The sequence below is a fragment of the Giraffa tippelskirchi genome, chromosome 3, assembly GCF_054371585.1.
Source record: "Giraffa tippelskirchi isolate mGirTip1 chromosome 3, T2T-mGirTip1v1.2.pri, whole genome shotgun sequence".
NCBI classification, from domain to species: Eukaryota; Metazoa; Chordata; class Mammalia; order Artiodactyla; family Giraffidae; genus Giraffa; species Giraffa tippelskirchi.
This window is the reverse complement of record NC_137277.1, coordinates 22,261,277-22,273,539: the sequence shown is the minus strand read 5'-3', so window position 1 is coordinate 22,273,539 and position 12,263 is coordinate 22,261,277. Positions and strand designations below refer to the sequence as shown.

Below are 12,263 nucleotides of genomic sequence, written 5' to 3'. Positions count from 1 at the left end.
AATATGAAGACACACAGGATTTCTTATCCCCTCATCACACCTACAAGGCCTCATCATGAATCCTAGATGCTTCCTGATGACCATGATGATAAAACAGACATGCCTGTTCCATATCACACACATGCATGTGAACACACACACACACACACACACACACACACCTGCCTGTCCCCACTGCCTCTCTCTGCAGCCCCCTCCAAGGCACCTTCCTTCCTCTTTTCTCAGCCCATCAAGCCAACCTTCAGTCGCCACCTCTCCCCCACCCACGCTGGCACCTGCCTGGCAGCACCTCACCCATCCCCTCAGCCTTCAGGAGGCCAGGGCCCGGGGCAGGGTGCACATGGAACAGGTTGATGCTGTTCTCCCGGAAGTGGAGCAGCTGAGGGGTGGGGTCACTGGGGCAGGCGGGGTCCCTGGAAGCCTACATCCTTGCCTCCACAGAGACATAAAGCCACAGCCTGACCTGGTGAGGGACAGTCATTCTCTCAGCCCACAGACCCAGAGGGCTCCTTGCCTTCACCCAAGAACCAGCTGCCAGACAGGACCCAGCACTGCTCCCCGGTAAGAACTTGCCGACACCAGGGGGTGGGAGGGCAAGGGTGTTCTAGGGGTGAACAAGAATATGGGTGGGACAGGAAAGGCCTAGGAGTCCCATAGGGCCCAGGGGGGTAGAACTTTTTTTTTTAGTATTTATTTATTTATTTGGCTGCACTGGGTCTTGCTAGATCTTTTAGTTGCAGCATGTGGGATCTAGTTCCCTGACCAGGGGTTGAACCTGGGGCCCCCTGCATTGGGAGCATGGAGTCTTAGCCACTGGACCACCAGGGAAGTCCATGGGGTAGGAATCTTGACTGGCCTTGGTGAGGGAAGGGAGAGGTGGTTCCATGAGCACTTCTCTGGTGAGAAGGAGACAGCAGTCACCCAAGCCTTTCCTGGCTGGCCAGACTGCCTGTCCCATCTGAGCCCTTCAAGGAATGAGGGATTAAAAAAGCACATTGGAGCATGGTTGTATGGTTGGCAGAGTGGCCCCGTGTACCTGTGAGTGTGCCCCCAGCCTCCCTGACTCTGTGAGGTGCCCACAGGGGATGTGAGGTAGTTTCCAGCCAGCTGGTACGTCCTCTTCCACCCCTGGGGATAATTCAGCTGGGCCAGCTGGCTGACCAGCTAAAACACCTGGACTTGAACCTCAAAGGCAGAGACCAGAGGCCATGAACCTCTGGAGGCCATGAACCTAATGCAGGCTCCACACTCTCCAGGGCCCTCTGATCCTAGCTTATGTCTCCCAGTGTTAGTCGCTTCAGTCGTGTCTGACTCTGCGACACTATGGACTGTAGCCTGCCAGGCTCCTCTGTCCATGGGATTTTCCCAGCAAGAATCCTGCAGTGGGTTGCCAGGCCCTCCTCCAGAGAATCTTCCCGACCCAGGGATCAAACCCGTGTCTCCAGCATTGCAGGCAGATTCTTTACCATCTGAGCCACAGGGCTGCATTTCTTCATTCACCTCTTCATTCATTCTTTCCACACACATTTGTCAAGCTCCGCGTCTGCACTGAGCACTGTGCTTGGAGCTGAGGCCACAGAGATGACTAAGACCCACTTCCTGGCCTCGGGGAGGTCACGGTCAAGTACATGAGGGTCAGGTAAGGGTCAGGTAAACAGATCACAGCCACATGAGCTGTCAGGTGTTTCAAAAGGGCATGTACACAGTACTTTGTGGACATGGGGTAGAGTCACTGGTTGCTGGAAGCGGGGAAGGAAGGGGTCACAGAGGAGTGACCCAAAGTGAGTCTTAAAGGACGAACAGGGATTCTAGATGGGAGAGGAGGTATTACAAGCAGACTGGGCAAAAGCAAAGAGCATCAAGATGTCTGGATCTGTTGAGTGGTACCAGGAGGGAAGCGGATCTACCCACAGCTGTGAGCCAGGAGCAGGGCACAAGCAACATTAAGATACAGGGAAGTGACTCCCACCCAAAGAAAGAGCAATGGGGTGAGCAGCACTGTCCCCTGGGTCCTCCTAGGCACAAGTGGTGGCTGCCTCCCTCCCCCAGATTCCCCCAGGTGGTGGCTTTCACGGTTCACTGGTAGGGAGACAAGGTGGGTGTAGCTGAGTGAAAGGAGCTTTACTTCCACATTAATGAGATGTGCTAGTCAGCAAGCCCATGAAGAAAGTGAGCAGGGAGTGAGCAAAGAGCCCTTCACAAAGAGAGGGGAGGTCTGGCTCCTCCAGCCAGCCTTGCAGCGGGGCAAGTTGTTTCAGCTCTCAGGGCCTCATTTCCTCACCATAAAACGAAGACTCCTCTGGTCCCTTTCAGCTCTGACATCCTGAGAATTCAGGCCTCTTTAAGGGCATACACTACCCCAGAGCCCATGGACCTGTCTTGGTGGGAGATGTCACCCTCCCTCCCAACTTGTCACTTTCTCTCCCCATACAGAGACAATGACCATGTTTGAAAATGTCACCCGGGCCCTGACCAGACAACTAAACCCTCGAGGGGACCTGACACCCCTGGACAGCCTCATAGACTTCAAGCGCTTCCACCCCTTCTGCCTGGTGCTGAGGAAGCGGAAGAGCACCCTCTTCTGGGGTGCCCGGTATGTCCGCACCGACTACACCTTCCTGGACATTCTTGAGCCTGGCAGCTCTCCTTCAGGTCAGCCTTGGCCACGGACTTGGGGACTGAGGGAGGGGCTGGAGCCAGCCTACCAGGAGGACCTGAAGCTGTCTCTGCCCAGGGGGCAGGGGTGGGAGTCCTCTAGCCAGAAAGTTCTCGAAGGAGGCAGGGAGGAGGAAGTGCCTCTCGGCCCAGCCCCCTTCGTCTTCTCCCTCCTGCAGACCCAACAGATTCGGGGAACTTTGGCTTTAAGAATATGCTGGACGCCCGAGTGGAGGGAGAGGTGGACGTGCCAAAGACGGTCAAGGTGAAGGGGACCGCCGGCTTGTCCCAGAACAGCACCCTGGAGGTCCAGACCCTCAGTGTGGCACCCAAGGCTCTGGAGACCTTGCACCAGGAGCGGTGAGACTCGGGGCAAAGCTGTGCGGTGAAAGGGTACTCTAGGCCTTGAGTCAAAGGGCAGGGCCCTCACATTAAACTTTCACCTATTGGTCACCCCAAAGGAGCTCTTGAAGATGACCCTTCAGCCTATGGGTGCATCCGGGCCATTTCCTAACCACTCCCCTCAACCCCACCCCCATCCTTCCACCACCTCCACTACCACCTCCCCACTATCACGAATACCCGAGGATGAGTGTTTTCCCAGTAATGAGTCGTGTGGCCTTGGAAAAGTCACTTCACTTCAGCTTTCTCTCCTGAAAAATGATAGTGTTCGATGAAATTCTCTAGAGTTTTTTTCCCTACCATAAGACTCTATGAAAATACACTAAAAAGAGAAGAAATCTTAAATGCTCCCTACTGTGACTTGAGCACAGCATTCTCCTTGTGTAAACAAAGCCCCCCACCCAGCCCCAACCGGCAATGAGCTGCCCTCAGGAATGCTGCCCCATCAGCACAAGGGGTGTGGCAGTTGCCATGTCTGTGGGTTTCCTCAGATGTTTGACTTGACAAGAGAACTGACTTTTTAAGTAGTTAAGCGGTGGTTGAAAGGAGGTGAGTGCTGGGGAGGCAAGAAGAAAGGGCTGAGGTGCTTGGGGAATCACGCAGTAAACTCAGCCTGCCTAAGTACAAAGCACTTTATTAGGTGCTGGGCTGCACTAGAATACCTTTGCCTTGTGATTTCAGAGTCGAGGGAAAGTGTACAACAGTAACTCTAATCCAAGGCTAGAAATGTAAGTGCCAGAGGAGGGCTTTGTCTGAGTTTTGTGGCAGGTCAGAGGACTTCTTGCTGGGGAAATGAGGACAGACTTCGCAGAGGAGGCAGCCTACGACCTAGGCCTTGAAAATGTGAAAGTGTTAGTCACTCAGTCATGTCCACCAGGCTCCTGTTCCATGGAATTCTCCAGGCAAGAATACTGGAGTGGGTAGCCATTCCCTTCTCCAGGGGATTTTCCCAACCCAGGGCCGGAACCCGGGTCTCCTGCGTTGCAGGTGGATTCTTTACCATCTGAGCCAGCAGGGAAGCCCTAGGGAAGGCCTTGAAAGATGAGCAGAAATTGGACCTGCAGGGCTGAGAGAATGGCACTACAAAGGCACACAGGTGAGAAATCTCAAAACCTGTAGCGACAGGACTTCCCTGATGGTCCAGTGGTTAAGATTCCAAGCTTTCAATGCAGGGGGTGTGGGTTCCATCCACAGTCAGGGAACTAAGATCCCACATGCTACACAGCGTGGCCAAAACAGATAAATAAATGCAATCCATCCATTAAAAAAATTTTTTTAACCTATAGGGGCCATGAATAGCCGGTTTGGCAGAAGCAGGTAAGAGTAAAACAAAGGAGAAAGGTAGGGAAAGCCAAGACCACAGAGGACCCAGGTCAAGGTCACGTCTCTGCTGTAGGCACCAGGGAGACCTGACGATACTCTGATGTGCCATGATTAATCTGGCCAGATGGAGGAAGTGTGTCAGAGGATAAAGAACAGGGAAGGCAAGCAGACCAGGCAAGAGTCTGTTCCACTGCCCATCAGCGAGATAAACTCAGTAGGGAGGAGCAGACAGAAAGAAAAGGGCTGAATGGAAGCACAGTCTCATGGACAACAGAGTGGATGGACTTGGCAGGGTGAGGGAGAGGATTTTGTCAAAGTGCACCTGATAGAGATCTAATGTGCAGCCTGGCCGTGTTAATAATTCTATATTGCAGGGAATTCCCTGGTGGTCCAGTGGTTAGGACTCCGAGCTTTCATTGGCGGGAACCTGGGTTCCCTGGTCAGGGAGCTAAGATTCCACAAGCCAAAAAAAAAGTGGAGAGAAAGAAAGGACCCCCCAGGAGAGATGCACAAAACTAAGAACAGGGAGGAAAAGGAGGGGAATCCAAGGGAGAAAGAAACAACCACGAGACCCCATTCTAGGCCAGATGCTGTGCCCGAGGGTTCCCCGGTCTCTCTCTCTCTCTTTCTCCCCGGAGGTAGATGAGGCAACCCAGACTCAGAGAAGCTGCCCTGCCAGGAGGCGGGAGAGCTGGGTTCCAGCCTGTCTTGCTCCAGAGTCCTCACGCTTCCCGACACCCCCACGCCTCGCTCCTGGGAATGACAGAAGAAAAGAGAAGGGCAGGGCCCAGATTGAGAAAAGCTCTGGACAGTTCCCTTCTGTTTCTCCTGTCACAGGAAGCTGATGGCAGGGCACCCGTTCCTGGAGGAGATGAGAAGTCGAGGAGAGAACCTGTATGTGGTGATGGAAGTGGTGGAGACCGTGCAGGAGGTGACCCTGGAGAGAGCTGGCAAGGCCGAAGGCTGCTTCTCCCTCCCGTTCTTTGCCCCGTTGGGGCTACAGGTTTGCTTCACACACACACACACACACACACACACACACACACACACACACTTACATTGAGCTTACCCTCAGAGGCTCTCTTGCTTTGCCCAATCAGCACCCCCCACTCCAGGATACTGAAAAGGACCCACTCCCTCCCCTTGCTTTTCAACATCCAGACACCAGTTGGCCAGGAACCAATTATCTCTATGGTTGGAGGTGCCCAGTTGAGTAGATTCCTGTGCCCACTGCCACAGGGAGCTACTAGGGAAGGTGAAACTCACAGTCACCAGTTTCCCCTTACAGGGCTCCCAATCTGTAAGAAAGACGTCCTTGCTGCCAGAAAGGTCTCAGTCTCATGAAGGAGACACAGAGGTGAAAGGCCAGAGAATACAGGCTAGGAAAATTCAATGTAAATAAGTAGTCTTTACTTACCTATATCTATACTGTGTAAGTATAGATCCAAAAAAAAGCAAGGAGATGAAACCAGTCAATCCTAAAGTAAATCAGCCCTGAGTATTCATTGGAAGGACTGATGCTAAAGCTGAAGCTCCAATACTTTGGCCACCTGATACAAAGAGCTGACTCATTGGAAAAGACTCTGATGCTGGGAAAGATTGAAGGCTTTTGAAGGAGATGGTAGAGGATGAGATGGTTAGATAGCATCACCGACTCAATAGACATGAATTTAAGTGAATTCTGGGAGATAGTAGAGGAGAGAGGAGCCTGGCATGCTGCAGTCCATGGGGTCACAAAGAGACAGTTATGATTTAGCAACTGAACAACAATATACTGTGTAAATATTCAAGGGCTGAGTTGGAACCAGGTGTAAGGATTAGTCATGGAAGGCTTCCTGAAGGAGATGATCATGGGACAGATGGCAAAGAGGAAGAAGGAATCAGGGCCTGGATGGATGCTCTAAAGTGGGACAGGGATGCACAGGCAGGTGATGAACAGGTCTGCCCAGTTCCTTCATGTGTCTGAACCCGGAAGAGAGAAAGAGATCATTAAAGGGGTGATCAGCAGAAATGAGCAGAAGAGCTCTGAAGCTCATTCCACACTGGATGGAAAGGTGATCAGGGACACCACTGAAGGGTTCCTAACTTCTTATCTCCCCAAAGGCTCTTGGGCTTGGCCTTCCACTTGCCCTTTACCCCCTCCCTCCCAACATCTCATATGTAGGATCTTTGCAGACTCACAAATCCTCATTGTCTACTCCTAGGGATCCGTAAACCACAGGGAGGCTGTCACCATCCCCAAGGGCTGCATCCTGGCATTTCGAGTGAGACAGCTGATGGTCAAGGGCAAAGATGAGTGGGGTGAGCATGTTTTCCCCTCCATACAAGAGTTCTCCACACACTCCTAAGGCATCTTGCTCCCCTCTTGTGGCAACACTGGGGAAGGAGTAAAGGAGTATATTGTATTGTGGTCCAGCCTTCACAGACAGAACTGTAGGGGCTGCTCTGGGAGTGAGGAACCCTGGATTCTGAGCATCTCCTGAGTGCTGGGCACCTTTGTTAGCAGGGAAAAGGGAGTACAGAGATGAACAAGCACAGCCTCTGCTCTCCAGAATTCTGGAGCCAGGAGTGTCCTGGTGGTCCAGCGGTTAACTCTTCGAACCTCCACTGCAGGGGCCTTGCGTTCAATCCCTGGACAGGGAACTAGGATCTGGCATGCCACGTGGCCAAAAAATAGAAGTCTGGTGCTGATGGAGGAAACAGACACAGACACCAGTACTAGAATGCAAAGTAGAAAATAGTGATATCAGAGGGAAAGATTTACAGAGGAAGAAAAGATTACTTCCAGCCGTAGAGACAGATCAGCGGATAATGTTGAGGTGTTCAAAGACAGGTTCTTAGCCTTTAGCAGAGGCCATGGGCTTGAGGCCAGAGAAAGAAAGTTGGGGCAGCTGTTAAAAGTCCTTCTGCCCTCCCTGCTCTTGTTCCTTACAGATATCCCACACATCTACAATGATAACATGTACACCTTCCCTCCTGGAGGTAAGTGAAAATTGCTTCCTGGCTCCCCATGTGTTCCTCCCTACCCCTGACATTATCTGCTGACATCCTGCACCCTCTAATAGGGTATACCAGAAGCCCCTAAGGAGCCCCCTGGTTTTGTTTCCCAAGGCTCTAAAAATATCCATCTTCAGCTTTAGGAAAGGCAGATAGAGGCATAGAAATGTGCCCAAGAGAGACAGAGAAACAGAAAGAGACTGGAAGGCACCATTGGAAGCAGAAATACTGGAGACAGTGTGTGTTCCCAAAATTGCAGGGGCGGATGAGCTCTGTTTTTATAATGATCACTGATAAAGCTGCCTTGACAACTGCTCTAGATAAAAAGACACAAAGAGGTTTTATGCTGACATATGTGTGTTGTTTCTGTCTTCAGAAAAGCCAGAAGATGAGAAGTTCACCCGTAAGTGTTTCCTGTCATTTCACCGCAACTTTCTTGATAGGATTTTAAAACTCCAATGTTTTTCTTCCCTTCTCTCTGGGACTGACAAGGAATGTGGCAGAGCAGATCTCAGAAAAACTATTGTCTCTGAAACATGGCAGGAATTCCAATAGCTTAGGAAAAAGCAGTGGAAGGGGGAAAGTCTTTGGACAAGACTCCCAGGTGGTCAGATGCCTCCAACCTCTGTCCTCAGGCCTTAGTAATAATGACCTGTCACATGCCCATCTGCATCTCTGCTGCCCAGTGCCTGGGGCAGGAGCCGCTGAGTCACAGTGATGCCAACTCAATCCAAGTGCCCCTTTTCACAATGCCTTAGCTTCTCTGCTGCCCCATTTTTGCCTCCCACGAATGGAGCAAGAGTATCCTTAAGACAGCTGGGACATCCCAGAAGACAGGATTTATTTCCTAACCTCCATTTATGTCCCACTCTCTGGGTATGGCTACTGTTTGGGAGGATTGCCTTCTAATTGGATTTTTTTTTTCCTTCAGTTATCCAGGCATCTGATGTTGGTAAGGAATTTTGTGTTTCTCCCTAGATTTTGGCAGGAAGGCAGTGGAAGTAACCTTGGGGTGAAGGGAGAGGAAGACAAGTGCTGAGTCCCTGGTGGTGGGGCTTGGAGCCACTTCCAGGAAGCCCACTCTTTCCAAAGCAGGCTGGATGTGTTCCTAGGATGCCAGGCCCCCAGAGGGGCAGGCCAAGGTTCGAGCTATCCCTAGTCAACCCATGTCCCTGGATTTAGACCCACTAATCTTGGGGCTTCCCAGGTGCCACTAGTGGTAAAGAATCTGCTTGCTAGTGTAGGACACATAAAACACGCAAGTCCAATCCCTGGGTTGGGAAGATCCCCTAAAGGAGGGCATGGCAACCCACTCTGGTATTCTTGCCTGGAGGATCCCATGGACAGAGGAGCCTGGTGGGCTACAGTCCATAGGGTCACAAAGAGTTGGACATGACTGAAGCAATTTGGCACGCAGCATGCACACACTTCTGAGCAGTCCCCTCCTGGTCTTCACCCAGTCACCAAAATCACTTTGTCAACTGACTCTTGAGAAGGGAAAATAGACCTTCCTTCTCAACTCTATGGGGAGTCCTAGAGAAAGGGAGGTCAGTTGTCTACTGATCTGGGATGGAGCCTAGAATCTCAGGGGGAGTGAACGCCTGGTTTAGATGATACTGTGGGTCCTGGCCCACCCCTCGATTCCCCATCTCCCCATTCAACACCTTAAGTCAAGTCTGGGGAATAACTTTATAACTGTGTACCTTGGTCAAGCAAAAAATGAAGCCAGGCTCTAGCTGAGAGCAGAGCTCAGGGGCAGTAGAGCCTGGGGGCCTGAGCAGGGCTGAGTGAAGGAGACCTGCCCGGAGGGCACGAACTGAACTGCTGAAGAGGATACCACGTCTACTGTTCCCACAGGGGTGGTACACAAGGACTTCAGGACCCTAAAAGAAGAGGTTCAAAGGGAGACCCGGGAAGTGGAGAAACTGAGCCCAGAAGGGAAGAGCTCCCTGCTCAGCTCCCTCAGCAAACTCCTAGGGAAGAAAAAGGAGCTACAAGACCTGGAGCTCACGGTGAGGACTCAAGGGAAGGGTAGGAGATGCAGGAGAACATGTAGGTGGTGCAGCTGGTGGGGGATCCCACAGATCTGGCAGAAGATGATACAGCCCCTGCACCCTGTGTCCCTCTGGAGATGGGCAAACAGTGCAGATTCCCGGGCTTCCCCCTGATCGACAGAGGGTAGGCAGTGGGCCAGCAGGACCTTCTTTTGGAAGGGGGCTCGACCTTTCCTTTCCAGAGTCCAAGACTCAGGGACCAAGGAACACAAGAGTCTAATACTTTTCAGGATTTGATATCTTGAAAAAGAAACAAGGAAATGGAGAGAGTTAACACACCTCAAGGGACTGTCATGTGCCAGGCACTGTGCCCTCTACCCATGTTCTCCTAAATAGTCACCCAGCTTTCCCCACAGCTTGAAGGAGCTCTAGGCAAAGGACATGAAGAGACCCTGGAGGCACTCCCAAAGAATGTCCTGGTATCAAAGGAGGCTATGGATGCCACCCTCTATTTCCTTGGAGCCCTAACAGGTAAGTGGGGAGTGAGGTCTTCATTTATACACCTATTCAGTTGTAGGAATGAGTCACTAAATGAATTCTTGAATGAATGAATGAGTAAATAAATGCCAGCCAAATTCTACTGCAGTTAAGCAGTTTATATCTACATTTTAAAAAATTGGCTTCATTCCTAAGGATTCACATGGTCACCATACCCTAGTCTTGCTAACAGAGGTTGGGAAATAACCCTAGTTTTTTTTTATCAGTCTTATATTTAAAACTTCTGCATATCACTAAGCTCATCACTTTAACTTCAATATCTGATAGCTTTAATCTGAGGATAACATCTTCTGATCTTACCCCTGAACTCTTTTTCCCTCTGCAAGAAACATTATCTCACTTTGAAAAACACTCTGATCTTTCACATGTAAGCTGAGATGTTTGTTCCTTCAAGAAGGCTGCCCTAGGAGCTTCCCTGGTGGTGGCTAAGATGCCATGCTCCCAATGCAGGGGGTCTGGGTTTGATCCCTGGTCGGGGAACTAGATTCCACATGCCTCAACTAAGACACAGACAGATTAATTAATTAATTAAAAAAAAAGAAGAAGCCTGTCCTCAAACACCAAGACCAAAGTAGATCCTCAGCTATGGCTCCTGTCACAGCCTATATTGTAATTGCATGTTATTTTGTCTTCTGCACTAGAATGTGGAGAAGTTCCTTGAGTGAGCATGATTTTTACCTAACACACCCAGCAAAGGTGCCTGGCCCAGAACAGGCATTCTACCGTGGGTGAACATATAAGTCAATGAATGCTGAAATTATAGAAGTACACCCATTTGGAACCTGTAGTTCCCTTTGCATCAACACACATCTCTTTCTCTGCTTTTTTTCTCCAGAGCTAAGTGAAGCCCAACAGAAGCTGCTGGTAAAATCTGTGGAGAAAAAGATCCTACCAGTGCAGCTAAAGCTGGTAAGAAAAAAATGGCAGATGTTAGGGAGACTTTGGAAAGGGAGTCAGCTATAACTGGTGGAAAGATACAGTCTAACCTAATGAAAGAACCATCCTACAGGGCCTCTGTCTTATCCCAGGAGATCATGCCTACTTCTCATTTCTCTCCATGTTTCTTCCTATTTGCTATTTCACAACTAGAGGTAGAGGAGTGCATTTCTGGGCAACTATCTGCGTTTTTCAGTCTGATCCTGGGAGAAGAGACAGAAAACTCTAGCTTGGTTTATTCCTAGCCAAGTGATGTGAGTCAATCTTAATGTCTCTGAGTCTGCCTCAATTCACTCCTCTGTAAAATGGGCCTAAAAATAAATGTGCTGCCCATCCTACAGGGCTGTTAAAAAGCCCAGGCAGAGTTGTCATGTGATGTAACCTAAGGGGTTACAGTGAGAGAGAGTTAGCCCTCTTGGTGGATTCTGTGAGTTGGGAGAAAGGAATAGAGCTTTCCAGTTCTTTCTTTTCATGCTACTTTGCTTCCTTCCAGGTGGAGAGCACAATGGAACAGAATTTCCTCCAGGATAAAGAGGGTGTTTTCCCCCTGGCACCTGAGCTGCTTTCCTCCCTTGGGGAAGAGGAACTGACCCTCACAGAGGCCCTAGTGGGGCTGAGTGGCCTGGAAGTGCAGAGGTCTGGCCCCCAGTACGCGTGGGACCCAGACACCCTCCCCCGCCTCTGCGCCCTGTACGCTGGCCTCTCCCTCCTGCAGCTACTGACCAAGGCCTCCTAACTTGCCTTTTCCATTCAACTCCTGCTTCCTTAATGCCTTCCCTACCTCGCTGTATCCTGTGCAGACACCCAAGGGCATTTCAGAACCACTTGGCTGAGGATAATGGAAACTGTAGCTGATCACTCAATTCCCACTTGTCCAACTCTATACGTCCCCCATCCCTACTGCTCCACAGCCCATCCACAGATGCTTAAATTCTCTAATAGTGGAAACACTCAAACTTGAAAAACTATGAACCATATCAGCAAATCCCAAATTAATTAATTAATTTCCTATCCCAACCCCTCCCACTTATGATTCTAAAAATCAAACTTTACTGGAATTGATGAAAAAACATTATTTCATTGAGTGAAACGGCTTTTGGTGTTTTTCCTTGAAGAATCTATCCTAAGGAAATTCTAAATTTGTGCCAGAAATAGACATTATCATACTCTATACAGATTATATGTACATGAACACTATTATGATGTCCTCAGACCAGCTAGAAAATGCTCAGAGAAGAACTATGAGGATGTAGAATGTGAAATCTAGACTCTAGAATCAGAAGATCATCAAAGCAATTTGTCTTCCAAGAGGAGCCTTTGAGGCTCTCTGGACTTGGGTTGAGGGACAGGGAAAGGTGAAGACCTAGAGATATATGGTATAAGCACAAAAGTAAGACA

The 12,263-nt window shown here is 50.1% G+C and overlaps 1 protein-coding gene across 1 annotated transcript; it reads left to right on the top strand.

Annotated features, from left to right (window-relative positions):
• The first annotated feature begins 304 nt into the window (after nt 1-304).
• On the top strand, nt 305-11,955 carry GSDMA (gasdermin A). Its single transcript, XM_081582173.1, has 13 exons — nt 305-349; nt 442-561; nt 2,434-2,652; nt 2,835-3,015; nt 5,218-5,383; nt 6,585-6,681; nt 7,315-7,362; nt 7,754-7,780; nt 8,309-8,329; nt 9,235-9,389; nt 9,788-9,902; nt 10,765-10,838; nt 11,359-11,955. Exons 3-13 carry the CDS (start codon nt 2,439-2,441, stop codon nt 11,599-11,601), a joined length of 1,341 nt encoding a protein of 446 aa, XP_081438299.1. The 5' UTR covers nt 305-349; nt 442-561; nt 2,434-2,438; the 3' UTR covers nt 11,602-11,955.
• The last annotated feature ends 308 nt before the right edge of the window (nt 11,956-12,263 follow it).